The sequence below is a fragment of the Chrysochloris asiatica genome, unplaced genomic scaffold (genome assembly GCF_000296735.1).
Source record: "Chrysochloris asiatica unplaced genomic scaffold, ChrAsi1.0 scaffold00279, whole genome shotgun sequence".
Lineage (NCBI taxonomy): Eukaryota > Metazoa > Chordata > Mammalia > Afrosoricida > Chrysochloridae > Chrysochloris > Chrysochloris asiatica.
This window is the reverse complement of record NW_006408797.1, coordinates 3,052,766-3,069,287: the sequence shown is the minus strand read 5'-3', so window position 1 is coordinate 3,069,287 and position 16,522 is coordinate 3,052,766. Positions and strand designations below refer to the sequence as shown.

The following is a 16,522-nucleotide window of genomic DNA, read 5'->3' as shown; positions in this document are numbered from 1 at the left end:
ACAACAACTGAGTCTCCAGGGTTTTATTCATGCCAGGGCAAATATTTCTTTTCATTGAAACTGCTATGCAGCAGAATGATCCCACATTGAGCTAGACTCAGCAGTGCAAGTGTCTCTGGAGGAACTGAGGGACTTCTTAGTCTGCAGAAGACCGTCTTCTGTCTGTGCTTTCAGATTTTGTTTAGTATGTGCCCTCCTTCAACAAAGATGTCTGGGATTTAAAGTACTCCAGACAAAAGGAATGGGGGAAAAGGAAAGTGATTTTTGAGTTGAAACAAGGATGGGCAAAATGGTAGATAGAAGTGAGTAATTGTTTCATAATATAGTGCCTGATAGTTTTAATATTAGAAAATGTCCATTGAAAGAACTCTTCCTGGAAAGCTTTCCCTGTTCTTCTTCCCTTGCCTCTTTCCTCTGCTCAGTTGAATTCACATTTTTTTCCTTACTTCACCCCTGCAGGGCACAGCAAATCCCACTTCCGAGGTATAAGAAGAGAACTTTCTATGGTGGCCACTACTGCCCAGGGTGGAGGGGAGCAGACGCTCCAGACCTCAGCCCTGCAGGTTGGTGGTTTTCAAGGATTTTTCAGTTGACCCTATTTGTACCCAAAAGACGAATACCCCCATCTCTGGAGTGTTTAACCAAAGTTCTGAGTATTTACAGTGGATTTCCATGTGATAATGAGAAAATGACTACTAGCCATTTTAGGTGTGGTGACCTCTGCCACATTTTAGGTTGGGTGATCACTCTCCTGAACTGGGCAGGGACAAATCTGTGAAGCCTTGGGGAAGACAATGAGGGTGAGAAGGGCCACATTTATGCCCTCAAATGACAACCACTGACCTAGTTTCCAGACAGCTGTCTGGAAAAATCTGTCAAAAGGATGTTTGATAAATAAAATTGAGATAAACAGGTTAGAGCAGATTTGGTCCCCGTAAAGGCGCTTTCTTTCTTTCCTACTCCTGTTCTGAGATGCCTGGAGCTGAGGCAGTGGAAAATGAAGAATGTTCAACAAACAAGCTGGATACCCTGAGATTAGAAGGGGATGCCCCTTTTCTCCTAAAAATTCATAAAGTCTTTCTTAGAATTAAGTTTTTATGATATTCTTTGTGAACTATCCATGCTCGCTTCTCACGCATTTTCTTGACTAAGTTGCTTTCTCAAGCCCAGACCAAGGAACTTTGGGGCTGTGTACTGTATAGGAAGGAGTAAATATATATTAGGCACTGTCAAAAGCCAAGGAACATTGTTTTGGGGTTTATCAGGTATACTCTCTTACCCAGACCTTAGTCGCTTCTAGTAACATCAGAGTCTTTCTGAGCATTTTGGTGACTCAGGAAACCTGGGTCTTGTAGGGAAATGTTTGTGTTGTCTAGGCGTAGGGCTTTCTTATATCCCCATTTATCCTTGTTGGCTTCCTAATATATCCCCAGGCCAGGATCCCAGGTCTTAAAGACAAAAGCCAGGCTTGGCCATTTTCTTCCCAGCAGTTTTAGTGGTTCCTGCTGAAGACAACATTCTCCAGAACAGTCACAGTCCCTTCCTCTGGCCTTCAAGGTGACACAAGAATTCCCCTCTATGCATTTCTGGGATTTTCCATGGCTTTGTCTCCTCTGGGAAATAGAACTGAAAGATGTTTTAGCTGAAATGCGCCCTCCCCTATGAATAGTTCTTGCTGGATCTTCTCCTGGCAGGGCTCACAGGGCATACCTCTGAAATAGTCACAGTATATGCCCATAGGAGAAGCAGCCCCCAAGTCACAGAACAGCTTTTGAGGTCTCCTTATTCCATCCATTATCACTCCCTTTCCAGGCTGTATGAAAACTGAAAATTACTGGCAGTCCGAGGAGACGAACCTGGGAGCTTGAGCTGCAAAGTTCCCTGCCAGCCTGGCCCCCAGTCTGCTCCTAGAGGACCCCAGGTCCTTGCCATGTTCGCGGCACCAGGGACAGCAGCTGGGAGACCTTACACCTGCAGCGAGTGCGGCAAGAGCTTCCGCTACAGTTCTGTTCTCCTGCGGCACGAGCGTACCTGCCATGGTGGTGAGAGTCGCTTCCGATGCCTCGAATGTGGTGAGCGCTGTGTGAAAGCAGCAGATCTCCGGGAGCACAGGCGCGCCCACGCTGGAGAAACACTGTACATCTGCAGCGAGTGTGGCCAAAGCTTTCACCACAGCGGCCGTCTAGACTTGCACCAGGGCGCACACCGACGGCGTAGCCGCGCTTGCCCCTGCAGAGTTTGTGGCCGCCGCTTCCCACACCTCCCAGCGTTGCTGCTACATCGGCGCCTCTGGCACCCTCCTGAGAGGTCCCGACGCTGCCCTCTGTGTGCTCGCACCTTCCGCCAGAGCGCCCTGCGATTCCATCAGGAGCGGGCACATCCGCTGGGGGCATCTGCCGCACCCACCAACCAGCCACACACCTGTGCATTGTGTCCACGGGCCTTCAGAAGCCGAGCAGGGCTGCGGAGCCACGCTCGCGTCCACACCTCCAGAAGCCCTGTTGACCTTGCAGGCCAGCAGCTGCCCGCTCGGGACTATCAGTGTGGCGTGTGCGGCAAGAGCTTCGGTAAGAGCTCAACGTTGACGCGACACTTGCAAACACACTCCGGCGAGAAGCCTTTCAAGTGCCCAGAGTGTGGCAAAGGCTTCTTGGAGAGTGCCACGCTGGTGCGGCACCAGCGTACACACACGGGTGAAAAGCCGTACGTGTGCAATGACTGTGGGCGCTGCTTCAGTGAGAGTTCCACTTTGCTGCGCCATCGGCGTAGCCACCAGGGTGAACGGCCACACGCGTGCGGCACATGCGGCAAAGGCTTTGGGCAGCGCTCAGACTTAGTGGTCCATCAACGTATCCACACGGGGGAGAAGCCTTTTCCTTGTCCTGAGTGCGGCCGCCGCTTCAGCGACCGCTCAGACCTTACCAAGCACCGGCGTACGCACACCGGCGAGAAGCCCTACCGCTGTGAGCAGTGTGGCAAGCGCTTCACGTGTGTGTCCAATCTCAATGTGCACCGGCGCAACCATGCCGGCTACAAGCCCCACAAGTGCCCTGAGTGTGGCAAGGCCTTTAGTGTGGGTTCCAAGCTGGCGCTGCACCGCAAGACACACCTAGGGGAACGACCAGCTGAGTGTGCTGAGTGTGGCAAGTGCTTTAGCCACAGCCGCTCACTGTCACAGCACCAGCGCGCCCACACACGTGCCCGCGCTGCTGCAACTAAGACCACCTCAGATGTTAGCTCCACAGGTGCTCCCCTTATTTTTACAAGGGAGTCTGGACAGTAAGAGGTTCCTATGTTCTAGTTAGGGGAGATCTGCTGTTATCTGAGGGGAAAAGGGAGCTGTGCAAACACCCACAACTGCCACTACTGGGGACTTTTGGGGGAACTTCCTAACCAGGGTTTGGGGAATGACAGGATGACCTGCCTTTCCTTCCATCTCTGTTAGTTGGCCTACCTGTCAGCTCTTTTTATCCCCCAGCTTCTCTCACAGTAGTTGGTGCAGGGAATCAGGGAAAGCCTCCCAGACCCCAAGCATGGAAGAGGGCCCATGATGGTGTGGACCAGCACTGTTGTGCTGTTTCCCACCCTGTGTTGCTTCTCTTGCCCCATATCTTTACTCAAACCTTCATTTCTATGATCTGTTTGTCGGCTGTCTACTCAGCTCATTAGCACAGGTGTGGCTCCAAGATCAGACCCCATCAACCGGTGGTTGCCTTGCCTATTGGTTCAGATGCTTTGTCTCTGCTGCTTTCTCCCTCAGTTTCTGAGACAGGTCAAGGTGGGAATTTTGGAGGCAGAGAGCTCACTTTAGTGAACAATGTTATACCAGGTGCCTGACAGAGTGGCCCACCAGTGTGAAGGTTGGCAAGGGCCTTTCAGCATGGCAACCCACCTGTCCCTGGGTCAGGCCACCTGGAGACACTGCTCTCACAACAGTGTTCTTCAGACAGGTGAGGGAAGACTGACATTTGCTGTGGACCCTGGGCCCATACCAAGTGGCTCTACAAGCCTGACATTGCCAAGTGGAGCATCAGAATACTATTTCCAAATCAAGCTTGGAGCCAGGGTGTCTGCTCATGGTAAAACAAGTTCTACAAATTCCTTGGAATTGGCTAACAACTTTTTGCTTACTGCTAGTGAAATAAAGAGCTATTTGTTTTGGTTCCTGGTGCCAAGAACCTCCTTTGTGGAACTTGAGGCTAATGGTCTTTGCAGATTTGAAGTATTCCAAGACCCAAATCTATTGGCAGTTCCAAGGCCTCTCCTCTTTTCCCAAGATAGCTCAGCAATCTTGAACATAGGGCCCCTCACTACTGCACTGGAAGGCAAGCTTCTTCAGGGTTTACATGTTTGGTTTTCTCAATGGTGACTACTAATGTGGCCCAGAATCACATACTTCTCCTCTTCCTGTGCACACCCTGGAGAAACAAGCGTGGGGTTGACACTTCTTGGGAAAGGGCTGCAGAGAGTCAAACAGTACCTAAAACAAGCAGGGGACTTCAGAGTGAGAGGAAAGTGGGCAAGCAAGAAACCTGTAAGAAGAGGACCAGGGTCACACACCTATACTCAACAAAGCTAGCTTTTAGTAGAATTAGGATTTCTATGCCTCCGATGCCAAAACACTCAACTCTGCCCACACATAATCAAGTAAAATACTATTTATTCTGTCCTTTAGGTAGTCTAAAGTAGTCCGGCTCCCCTACTTTCCCAGGAGTACGTACTGTCCCTGAACTCCTAGTCCCTGAGGACCCAAGCATCTGGTGCTTCTCCTTTACACCACTCTCCTGGCTCCTTTTAAGTCCGTAATCTGGCTCCCTAAAACCTAGGAGGAGGAACTCATTTCTGAGGGAGCAGGACCAGAGCTGGAGGGGACAGGGAGGAGCTAGCTCCAGTGGCCTCGCTGGGCTCTAGAGGCCCTGGGACACAGACACTGGGACAAGGTTCCACAGGGCTGGATGACTCCTGTGGGCTCGGAAGTGGGACTGGGTGGCTTTTGCTACAGTGGGCTGCAACACTGTCCGGCTTTTCAAACCGCTTTCCACAGAACTCACAGGGGAAGAGCAAGGCAGCTGCCGTCTCTGCATGCTTGCGTCGGTGCCAGTTCAGGGAAGCCTTCTGGCGGCAGGTAAACCCACAGATCTCACACCTGGAACCAGGGGCAGAGGAAGGAAGATAGGGGCTCCCCCAGGGTCTGGGTGCCCTGCCTGTGTCCCTGCCAGCCCCATGGTCCCTTAGCCCCCAGGCCTGTTTCACAGCACTCACTGTAGGGGTTTCTCTCCAGTGTGGATACGTCGGTGAATGACAAGATTGCTGCTGGTGCGGAACGACCGAGCGCAAAACTCACAGATGTAGTCCCGGGTGTCTGTGGGCACATGGGACACCTCAGCATCTGTCTTCAGGATGCAGCACCAACTCTGTCCACTCACCCACCATCCCCACAAGAATGCACCAGTGTTGGAGTCAGGAGGCCTGGGTTATAAGTAGCTATTGTTCGTGGGCAAATCTCTGAACCTCCTTTTACTTAACCAGTTTTGACAAATGAGAGAAAAACAGAAAGCAGGACACATCTAAAAAACTTGGGTATCACTGTTACCCTAAGTCCTGCCCAAGTCTCTGAACTCCCATCACTGTTACATCAGCTTGCATTTAGGTCCTGAAGCTTGTCAAAGGAGATACAAGAGAAAGCTGGGTCCTTATATGGACAGAAGGTAACAGGAGGAGGTCTGGAAAGGGGCTTGGGAAATTAGATGTAAATTCTCCAAGCCCCAAGACCAGTCCCTAGCACCTAGAATATTCTCCCCTTTCAAGCCTGAATATTTCTTCTTTCACCCATAGCGCCCCCAGGGAATTCCCTGTCATCTGTCAATGTCCCTCTCCCCCATTCAAATTGATGACCTGGTGGTGGTTAGCAGCCCAACAAATAACTCACTAAGCTACAGGGCTCCTCGGGATAGTTAACTGTTGCTGTTAAGTGCTGTTGAGTTGGTCGCGACTTATCGCGACTTACAGGGCTTCCTAGGAGGGCCTGGTGGGTTTGATCTGTCAACTCTGCAGTTAGCATAGCTAAGCCATCCTATGTCTCTGAGGCTCCCAGCACCTATCTTACTTCAGTCTTTCCTTTCTAACCTCAGCAGGCCCTCTCTATACTTCCTATTCTGCAAACATACCATGCAGAGCCTATCTCAGGGCCTCTGCCTCCCACCTCCCTCCCACTGTTCCCGTAGACCTGTACAGGTCTCAGGTCCTCAGATTATTGAAGTCATTACTCAAAGAGCCTTCCCTTTCTACAAGAGCATATTCTATTCCTTTATCCCACCTTTACATTTATTTATAGCACTTTATCACTAGAATGGAAATCTCATGAAGTTATGGACTGTTTGTTAATTGCTGAATTCCCAGTATCAGCACCTAGACAGTCTGAATCAGTTGTTCAACACAGTGATGAAGGATGAATCAGTAAACAGGATGTCTAGGAACCCCCAGAGGAAGAGTGGATGGTGGCAGTTTGACCACTCACCGCTGTGCAACTTAACATGTTCCTTCAGGTGTTTCTTAAAGTTGAAAGACTTCCCACAGGCTGGCTCTGGACAGGAGAAGGACTTCTGGTGGATGTGCTGGTACTTCTTGTGGTGCTAGGGAAGGAAGCAGGTGGCAGGGAAGAAGAGGAAAAGTTCGTAATCTAGAGCTTACCCAGGAGGTGGGGTCTTCTGCCTGTCTCCATCCTATAACATCTGTGTCCTAGCAGTTCTCCCTGTTACAGCTAGACATTCACATCACCCTGACTCAATCCTTATCTCTACCATGAGATCCTCATCTCTACTGTGATCCCATCTACCCTTTACCCTATTCTATTCTCCATTTCCACCATCTGATTGTGCTATACCCTAACCTTGCAAAAGCTACTTCACTATGAAAAGTACTGCTCTAAATAAAACTTCTGGTTTACTTAACCAGGGTGGGAAGGGATAACATGGTTATTGTTCACATGATTATTCTCTTCAATATTAGTCATAAAAATATCTCAGACATACTAATTTTCATTAACAGCTCACTACAAGTATACTATTCACTATTATTTCCTAAATCTGCTTTAAAACACAGACACACTCAACATAGAATACTTTAAGGGTTCTTAAACTGTGAATTCCCCAATATGGGAAGTACTGGACTAATTTCAAATCCTGGCTCACCAAATGCCATGGGTTTCCCTCTTCTCTAGAACACCATTTTCTTTCCTCCACAGTTATGACCCTGGGGGCTGTTTCAGTCTCCTCCATAACAGACATAACTATGTTTGACCAGCTCCAACTTAGTATTCTCTGTATTCACTGACACTCCGGAACACACAGGGGCACCCCCCACTTTCCCACTGGATTTCTCTCTACATCATCTTCTCTACACAGTGCTTCCCCGATCCGGTCCACATGTCTTGCCATCCCTCCCTCGGGTCTGGTGCCTTCCCCCAGCCTCAAGACTTGCCCTGTTGAGGACTCAAGTCCTCATCTCTCTGTGCTTCGTATCTCTCACGCAGTGAGGTTTGGGAAAGGACCATCTACCAGTTCTTCCCACTGTAGGACAATCTATTTGGAAAACATGATGAGGTCGCCTGAGTGGGGACTCTGAACCAAGCTGCCAGGCTCAGAATTCCTGTACCACCACATACTATAGCTGAGGAACCGTGGGCAAAGTGCAACCATTGCTTCACTTTGCTATGTGCCTCAGTTTTGTCATCTGCAAGGTAAAAATATTAATAGCACCTACTCCATGGGGAGACCCCTGGGTAGCACAACTGGTTTGTGCTTGACTACTAACCTAAAGGTTGGTTGTTTAAACCCACTCAGTAGAACCTCAGAAGAAAGACCTGGTAATCTGCTTCCATAAAAGATGGCAGCCATGGAAACCCCATAAAAGCAGTCCTACTCTGTAATACATGGAGTCATCAAGAGGCAGAATCAACTCCATGGCACTGGGTTATTCTATAGGGATACTGTGAGGATCAAATGACTTGATGCATGTCAAGTGCTTAGAACAATCTCTTAAACCAAACTCACTGCCATCACGTTGATTCCGACTCACAGTGACCTTATATATAAGGTTTCCAAGACCTTATATATAAGGTTTCCAGGAGCTGAAAGTCTCATCTTTCTTCCATCAAGTGGTTGGTGGACTTGAACCACCAACCTTGTGGTTAGCATTCCAGTGCTTATCTTACAGTACCAATACTTACTAGCATGCCATAAGAACTTGTTAAGTACCACTGTCTATCTGCATGTAATTTTCTGAGATTCCATTTCATAAGAAGTAGTGGTCAGTGGCTTTATGCAATTGAGGCTTGGTTTTGATGCCTTATCTATCAGTTGTCTAGTTTAGTAAAGCCATCACTTGATTATTAAAGAAAGCTTTTAATGTCTAGCTCAACTTTTTTTTCTAGTCTCAAATCCCTCTACACCTTCAATTCCTTTTCCTTACTTTCTCCAGTCCTCTCTACTGCATACCCATTGCACACACAGAACCCAACTTGTGCCCCTCACATTCAAATACTGCCGGTTAGAGAAGATCTTTCCACAGCCAGGGAAGTCACAAGGCAGAAGCTCTCTTTTAGCAGCTTTCCTAAGAAGAGAATGGGGAAGAACAGGAAAAGTCTTGCCCACTCCCGTCTGCCTCCTTCCTCATCTCTCTCTCTTTAGAATCCCTGCTCTCCCAGTCCTACCTGATTCTCTTGGGGCCGATCTGTGCAGTTTCTTCATCCCAAGAGGGGGCTGGAGCAGACTGGGCCTGACTCCCAGGGCTATGGACAGCAAAGAGGGTAGCTGAGGGGTCGAGGAGGGCCATGTCCCCAAGATTCCCATATCCTGTCTCAGCCATCATGTTACCTGGCTGGGGGCTCAGTCTCCTGGGCTGCCTGAGGGGTCCCACTAAGCTCTGGTTGTATCCTGACTTCTGTAGTCAGAGGAATTCCAGAGCCCAGTGAGGATACTGAAGACGATAGTGGAGCCAGAGAAGTAGGGAGATCAGAAGGGGCAGGTGGTGTCTCCTCCTCTTTAAGGGAGTGGGTGAGAGAGGCAGGAGGTGGTCTGGGAGACCTGGGGGCATCTGGCTCACTGCTGAAAGGAGAACAAAGAGAAAGGCATTATCTACCCAAGCCTTCAAATCAACCCCAGCCTCTTCTAACTCCTGTTCCTAAATCCCTAAGGTCAGAACCATCCCAAACCCACCTCAGGCTCTCTGCTCACACCAACTTTTAGCCCTCAGTCTCTCTCAAATCCTGATTTCACCCCATTCTACCTTTCACTTCAAAGCCTGCAATTCTTTCTAGCTTCTCCAAAGCCCATCTTCCTCCCACTCTATCTAACAGCCCATCCCTCAAGTCTGCAGAGTTCTAGCTTTCTCAGCCAGCTGCCGGCTTCCTCTTCCTGTTCTCTTCTTTATCCCTCCTCAGCCCCACTTGCTCATCTGGGGAGGAGCTGTAGGTCCATGGACTGGCATCACTGAGCATCTCCTCTTCCTCCTCCTCTTCTTCTTCTTCTTCCTCCTTCTCTTCCTCTCCTGGGGGCAGGGAAGTCTCTGGTGGTGGGCCTACCCCCCTACAGGTCAAGGAAAGCAAAGTTGAGGTCCTGTTCCCTCACTGTTATCATCCATCCAGGTCTATCCTACCCTCCTTTAGAACCTCACCTTGACAACCTGGTCTCATGAGTCTTCTCACCATCCTCAGATTCCAAACCTGTTGACACAGGCAGGGTCAAAGGGGAAGGAACTCTGGGCTCAAGGAAAGACAACAGGTAGAGTTCTAAGGTCTGATGTGAGAGTATTCTTAGGAAAGAGGAGGAAAAAGCAGAGGCTACCAGAATGGGAATGAGAATTTTATTTTATAATACATTCACATGGTTAAAAAAAAAACGTATTTAAAAGGTACATAGTAAAAAGTCTCCTTTCTAGACTAGGGATGGGGGAAGGAATTAGATCTGTCTTCATGAACTACTGCTGTAGCTACCACTATTGAATGTTTTTGATCAATGACTCAATAGATGGATCCTGATCAAAAGGAGAAAATGTAGAACATAATTTCAAATCTCTACAGGATCCAAACTTACTAGACCCAACGAGACTGGAGGAACCCCTCAATTCTATTGCTCTGAGATAATCTTTAAACCTTGAACTGTGGTGTGTACTTCTCCCCTGAAGACATCTTTAACCCAAATGAAGAGTATAGCTCAATTAGTAAAAAATCTTTGCCTTGAGCATTGCACTTCTTTAAAGGGTGATCTATATTAGAACCGACTCGACGGCACTTAACAACAACAACATATTAGATAAAAACTAACAACAGTAACACTAAAAACTATATGAGACGTTTAGGGAGTCATGAGTCTAAATTGATGGTAATAAAATTGTTTGGGGAGAGATAGGAAGAATGAATGGCACAGTGTGAAGAATGTAACTAGTGTCACCGAATAAAACATGTAGAAATGGTAGAATGGAAATTGTAGAATGGGTATGTTTTGTTGTATGTATTTTGCTTTTGATACTTAGTAATATATTTGGGGATATATATATATATACATAATCAGCAGGTTTTTCATTATAACAGGCTCATTTTTAGACAATAGGGCTGCACTCCACAGAAGATGGGAGATGTTTGTCTTCCCTTTTCTCCACAACTCTTCTCTCCCCCAGCCTACCTGCAGGCTCCTGTCCACTCCTGGTCTCTGAACACCAGCTTCTCCGGGCAGAGCGACGAAGAGGGACTGGCCTCGGCACTTCTGGAGGTGTGGAGCCCAAAGAGGGGTCCCAGGAGAAGGTGTGGCCTGCTGAGCACTCCCACACGAGTCCCCCATCACGGCCCCCAGGCCCTCGAAAGCCGGGTACCATGTTGCACTCTTGACTGTGAGCATGACACAGGAGCACAAGGTACTGCAGACCCTTGGGGGATGAAGGTTCAGGGCCTGGAAGAGTGGGGGAGGCAATCAGGCCCTGCTGGGAGTCCCCCCTCCCCACAGTCTAGATACTCTTCACATCCAGACAGTTCTCCTGTGTTTCCAACTCCCTGAGTAACCCTATCCCCTCCTCCTCCAGTTTACCATTCTTCTGAATCCAGAAGTGGCCTAAGGGTCCTGAGACTTTGTTCCCTTCCCAGGACCTACCCATCACACTATCCTGAGCTTCCCAAACTCACTCACAGCTTCCTGTGACCTGTCAACCTAAGAGAGGCACACCATCCGACTGAGAGGCACACCACTGTCAGCTGCCACTCTTCCTCTCTGTCTCCTAAGCCCTACCAGTCCCCTACCTTGAGCACATCTACACCACCCCCATAACTTGAGCACCTCTGTCCTCCCTCTTCTCCCATTCTCCAACCATGTCCCACCTACCTGCACAGAGTATACAGCCGGAAGAAATGTACCTGCCAGCAGGAGAAGAGACAGTTCAGGTAGATATTGAGTTGGTGAAATGCCCTTAGCCATGGGCACTTGCAGCATATAATTAAGGGGCCAGCCCTAAGGACCCATAGTCCCTGGAAACTACAACAGGGGAAGAGAAACCTGGGAAAACCTTATCACAATGACTGGGCTGCTAAAGTGAAATCTCTTCAGGCCTGAAGAGACTATAACTTGGCCCTGGGGAGGTGAGCTGGGAGCCCTCCCACAGAGCCCCTTTCTTCCCCAAGCCCCTAACCGGTCCAACAGGAACTTGGCGAGCTGTGAGTGCAAGGAGAAGCCCAGTCGCTCTTTCAGGAGGCACCATTGCTCCATGTGTCCGCCCAGACGTATTCGACACTTGCTGCGGCGAGCGTCCAGCTGCCTTCGCTTTTCTCGCCGCCTGTGGGACGCATCCGCAGGGGAAGAGGCCATGTTACAGGACCTGGAGAGGAGAGGATATGAACCAGCTGGGACAACTTGATCTGGGGGCAGGCCCTTTGGGGCCTCAGTTTCTCAGTGAAATCGGACAGGGCTAAAATATTTAAAGATCATTTGCTGCAATTGGGTCCCAGTCACCCCTTGTTGTATAAATTCAGCGATGGGTATTGTGGAGTGGGAAGTGGGGGGAAAAGGTCAAAGTTAGAACAAGCCCTTAGTGTGTGGGAGCACTGAATGTAAACAGTAGCTATATGGAAAGAGCTTGAGACTTTCGCTGGCGGTAAAGGGTAATTTTAACTGGAGAGTTGCAGATATTTCTTGACGGTATCTGCATTTATTGGTTAATAGGGGGTGAGGGAAATTTGTGTCCTGGCTTGCATAGGTGCTCTTCCAAGGTTGGGTCAAGTGCGGTTGAGAGAGCAGGGGTCTGGAGGATGTCCCCCACCCAATCTCTAGCCACTCCACTTAGCCAGGCCAAATCCCAAAAGCAGATCCCAGGCGGCCCAGAATCTCCACCGCTGCCACCCCGCATTCCAACCTTACCTGCACTCTCCCACCCCCACCCCTCACCCCAACTGCGGCTGCGCCCTGGCGGCCTCGTGCAAGAGCCCGGAGAGTGATGAGATGGCAGGGGGCCCACCTCGTGCACTGCCGCTGTTTCTCTTTTAAGAGGAAACCGTCCGCTGCATTTAGGTGACTCCAGCCCGGAAATGGAGCCTGGGCCGGGGGAGGGCAGAGTCGGGAGATGGTGGCGTGCGCCTGCGCACTGGCCACCTCATACGCACGGCCTGCTGGGAACTGTGGTTCTTGTAGTTCTTTGCAAAGGGAATCACGGAATGCGTAGCGAATAATTCTTTGTTTCTGTACTGAACACTTGGGTTTAACAACCAAAGACTTGTTTGAGCGAGAAAGGTTAGAATATAAACAGTCAAGCCCTCCTATATGTTGATCCTATCCTTTCCAGTCAGTTCAAGGACATCATCTCTAATTTTTCCTAGTTTGTAGGTTGCTTTTAATTTCCACCTCTCAATTGCCAGCAGCAAACAACGACATGCTGCAGGGTGCAAACCAAACCCAACCCTCTGCTACCAAGTGAATTTTGACTCATAGCAACCTACTACATAGGGTTTCTGAGACTGTAAATCTTCTACAGGATCAGATAACCTCATCTTTGTCTCTCTGAGAGGCTGGTGAGTTTGAACAGCTAACTTTGTGGTTAGCAGCCCAATGCCTAACCCACAGCACCACGTTAAAAATCAAATAGCGTCCTCTTAGGAGTTCCGATCTGGCGCTGTAGAATAAGCACTTGACTGCTAATCACAAGGTTTGTGGTTCAAGTCCACCAGCTGCACTTAGAAAACCTTACACAGACTCTATGAGTCAAGATCTTAACAACAATAGGATTCCAAGGATACCATGAGCTACAGTCCATGCTCTTTGTTCCCATTAAAATTCCTCCAGGAAATGTATCTAGAGTCCCTGTGGACTCTTTCATGAGAAAGAGCACCCCAAATTAGGATTAAAGTCTGGGCTAAAACACCGTTTTGAATCAAAAGTAATTTTTGCAATAAGAATACAGCCTGTCATTTCTGTAACTGACCCGTGTCCTGATCAAATTGTTAAGTGCTGTCAAGTCGGTTCTGACTCATAGCAAGTAGGGTTACCAAAGAGTGACTGGTGGGTTTGAACCACTAACCTTGTGGTTAGTTGGAAATAATTTTTTTTAAATGCGATTTTGTTTGCTTGCTTGCTTAAGAATACACCCTACTCAGAACAATTCTCAAAACAAATGCTCACTCAAGATAGACTGTCCTCCTTACTAAACTCCAACCCCAAACAAGAACAACTCCCCTTGAGTCAGTTCTGACTTTTAGGGATCCTATATAGGATTTCCTGGCGTCCTGGTGTGGCGCTGTGAGTTAATGCGCCAGACTACAAAGCAGTTTGAACTGCAAGGTCGGTGGTTCAAGCTCACCAGAGGCTCCTTGGAAGTCCTATACAGGGTCGCTATGGTTCGGAACAGACTCGACGACACTTATAAAGAATTTCCAAGACTGTATATCTTTATGGGAACAGACAGCCTTCCCCATCAGTTGCTGGATTTCAACTTGTGGTTAGTAGCTCAGTGCTTAACCCACTGTGCCACAATGGCTCCTATGCAAAACAAGTCTGATGATTGTTTCAGGACAAAAGTATCAAATTTAATGATTACTTTGTAACTTAAAATTAAAACAAACAAAAAATCTATTGTTGTAGATTCATTATTTCACTCCACTCCCAAAGAACTGGGGGCGAGTTGCACTCCACCAAGATCAAACAAGACACCTGCACAAGCAGTTTATTGGCAAAGGGAAAGTCCGTTGTCAAAGTAGAGAACTGGATTTGTCTCCACAGAGTGGAGGAGATAGAGGTAGGGTTTTGGATCTGTATTTTTAACGAATCTGCTCCAACATAAATTAATAAAGAGGAGGGATATTTGTTTAATTCCTAGTAAAGGGGTAGAGGAGTCCTGGTGTGGCGCTGTTAGTTAATGCGCTGGACTGCAAAGTCCGCTTGAACCCGGAGGCCTGGTGGTTCAAGTTCACTCGCTGCTTCTCGGAAACCCTATACAGGGTCCCTATGGGTTGGAACCTGACTCTAGGGTCCTTAACAACCACAGCAACAAAGGGGTGGAGGTTCCTTGGAAATAGAGTGCCACCCCTTTCTGTACTTATTTAGTCCTCACTAGATCCTAGATTACTAGATCCTAGATCACTAGGTCCTTACTATATAGCTGTGGAGTCCTGGTATGGTGCTGTGGGTTAATATCAGTGGCTCCTGGAAACCCTATGCAGGGTTGCTATGAGTCAGAACCCACCACTGGTCTGTCAGTTTGTCTACTGTGGCGGCTTGTGTGGTGCTGTGATTCTTGAAGCTATGCCACCGGTATTTTAAATATCAGCAGGGTCACCCATGGTGGACAGGTTTCAGCTGAGCTTTCAGACGAAGACAAACTAGGAAGAAGGAGAGACAACTATTTCAAAATATTTAGTCAATGAAAGCCTTATGAATAGCAGTGGAACACTGTCAGCACCAGATTACTGAGTATTGAGACATGATGAAGAGCACCAGAATATTGTCAGATATAGTGCCAGAAGATGAGCCCCTCAGGTTGGGAGGTAACTGGGGAAGAGCTGCCTCATCAATGTAGAGTTGACCATGATGACATGAAAGGAATAAAGCCCTTGGGATCTTCATTTGCTGATGGGGCACAACTCAAAACGAAGAGAAACAACTGTAAAAATCCATTAATAATTGGAACATGGAACGTATGAAGCAGAATCTAGGAAAAGTGGAAACTGTCAAAAATGAAATGGAATGTATAAACACTGATATCTTAGGCATTAGCCAAAATGGACTGGTATTGGCCATTTTGAATCTGACAGCCACATGGTTTACTATGTTGGGAATAACAAACTGAAGAGCAATGACATCACATTCATCATTAAAATCTCTGAACAGTCTTCTTCTTGGATAATTTAGTTTAGAATCCTCTGGACCTTCGTGATTCCCAATATGCAAATTGCCTTGTCCCTTAATTAAAGTTCTTTATATTTAATTTCAATCAGACTCTTCCATTTTACTCTATAACACTTCCAGTCTCTCTTCAAATGTCAGCAGTGGAGCTTTCCTCTCCACCTAAGTTACCTATTGCTGCGATAACAGAAATAACACAAGTTTTATTAAACAAACTTATTTTCTCTAGATTAGGAGACTAGAAGCTCTAATTTAGGACTCTGGTTGGTTCTAGCGGAAGGCTTTCTCTCACTATTGGCTCTGGAAAAAGTCTTTGTCTCTTCAGTTTCTGCTCTTCAGTTCTTTGGTGATCTTTATGTGGCCTAGCATTGATCATCCCCCATCTCTGCTTACTTATTTGCTTAATCTGCTCTTTCATATTTCAAAATAAATTGACTTTTTTTTTTGTCTTTTTTAATAAATTGACTTTTAAAAATCCTATATTAATACTTCCTCATCAGTGATGGTGGTTATGTGCTGATAAATTGGTTCCGACTCATAGCAACCCTGTACAGGGTTTCTGAGGCTGTAAATCTTTACGGGAGCAGAAAGCCTCATCTTTCTCCCATGGAGCATCTGGTAGTTTTGAACTGCCGACCTTGTGGTTCGCAGCCCAATTTGTAACTACTACGCTACCAGAGCTCCTTCTGATATAATGGAAAAAAAACCAATTCCCAACGGGATTAAAACCACAGGATTAGGATTTACAACACACATTTTGGAGGGACAAAATTCAGTCTTTAACAGGTTCTCTTCTCAGTCATTCTCTTCAACTCTGCAGCCAATTCTATTTTCTTCACAGCACTCACATTTTCTGAAATCATTTTTGGGCTTTATTTGCCTGTGCATTTCTTGGAATAAAAAGGTTATTGCTTGGCCCGGGCCTCTTCTCTGCAGCTTAAATATCCCAATGACATTATGTCCAATATGGAAGCACACATAGGATGAATCCAGTATGCCCTAAATCAGGTTGCTATGAGTCAGAGTTCACTAAATGGCACTTAACAATATGATTGAATAGGATACTTGTCAACCTATTATAATATTTTTCTAGATAGCAATATAGCCATCTTCTTATATCCAGCCTAGGACAATGCCAAATCTAATATTAC

The 16,522-nt window shown here is 47.4% G+C and overlaps 2 protein-coding genes across 3 annotated transcripts; one reads left to right on the top strand and one right to left on the bottom strand.

The window, feature by feature from the left end:
- The first annotated feature begins 1,930 nt into the window (after positions 1–1,930).
- On the top strand, positions 1,931–3,283 carry ZNF672 (zinc finger protein 672). Its single transcript, XM_006874484.1, has one exon. It carries the CDS (start codon positions 1,931–1,933, stop codon positions 3,281–3,283), a length of 1,353 nt encoding a protein of 450 aa, XP_006874546.1.
- A 1,553-nt stretch (positions 3,284–4,836) lies between these two features.
- On the bottom strand, positions 4,837–11,849 carry ZNF692 (zinc finger protein 692). 2 transcript variants are annotated; one of them, XM_006874458.1, is made up of 11 exons: positions 11,674–11,849; positions 11,370–11,401; positions 10,680–10,943; positions 9,673–9,721; positions 9,450–9,584; positions 8,874–9,104; positions 8,711–8,788; positions 8,532–8,610; positions 6,518–6,632; positions 5,263–5,362; positions 4,837–5,146 (listed from the first exon to the last, which is right to left on the bottom strand). In XM_006874458.1, the coding sequence occupies exons 1-11, from the start codon at positions 11,847–11,849 to the stop codon at positions 4,837–4,839; spliced, it is 1,569 nt and encodes a 522-aa protein (XP_006874520.1). The 2 variants fall into 2 exon arrangements, with proteins under 2 accessions (XP_006874520.1, XP_006874521.1); XM_006874459.1 differs by lacking the exon at positions 9,450–9,584.
- Positions 11,850–16,522: the final 4,673 nt, after the last annotated feature.

Coding starts and splice junctions, on each gene's coding strand:
- ZNF672 (XM_006874484.1), top strand. CDS start 1,931: ATGTTCGCGGCACCAGGGACAGCAGCTGGGAGACCTTACACCTGCAGC.
- ZNF692 (XM_006874458.1), bottom strand. CDS start 11,849: ATGGCCTCTTCCCCTGCGGATGCGTCCCACAGGCGGCGAGAAAAGCGA. Junction 9,722..10,679: donor GAGTGGACAGGAGCCTGCAG/GTAGGCTGGGGG, acceptor CTGTGTCAACAG/GTTTGGAATCTGAGGATGGT. Junction 8,789..8,873: donor GAGACTGAGCCCCCAGCCAG/GTAACATGATGG, acceptor TGCTGTCCATAG/CCCTGGGAGTCAGGCCCAGT.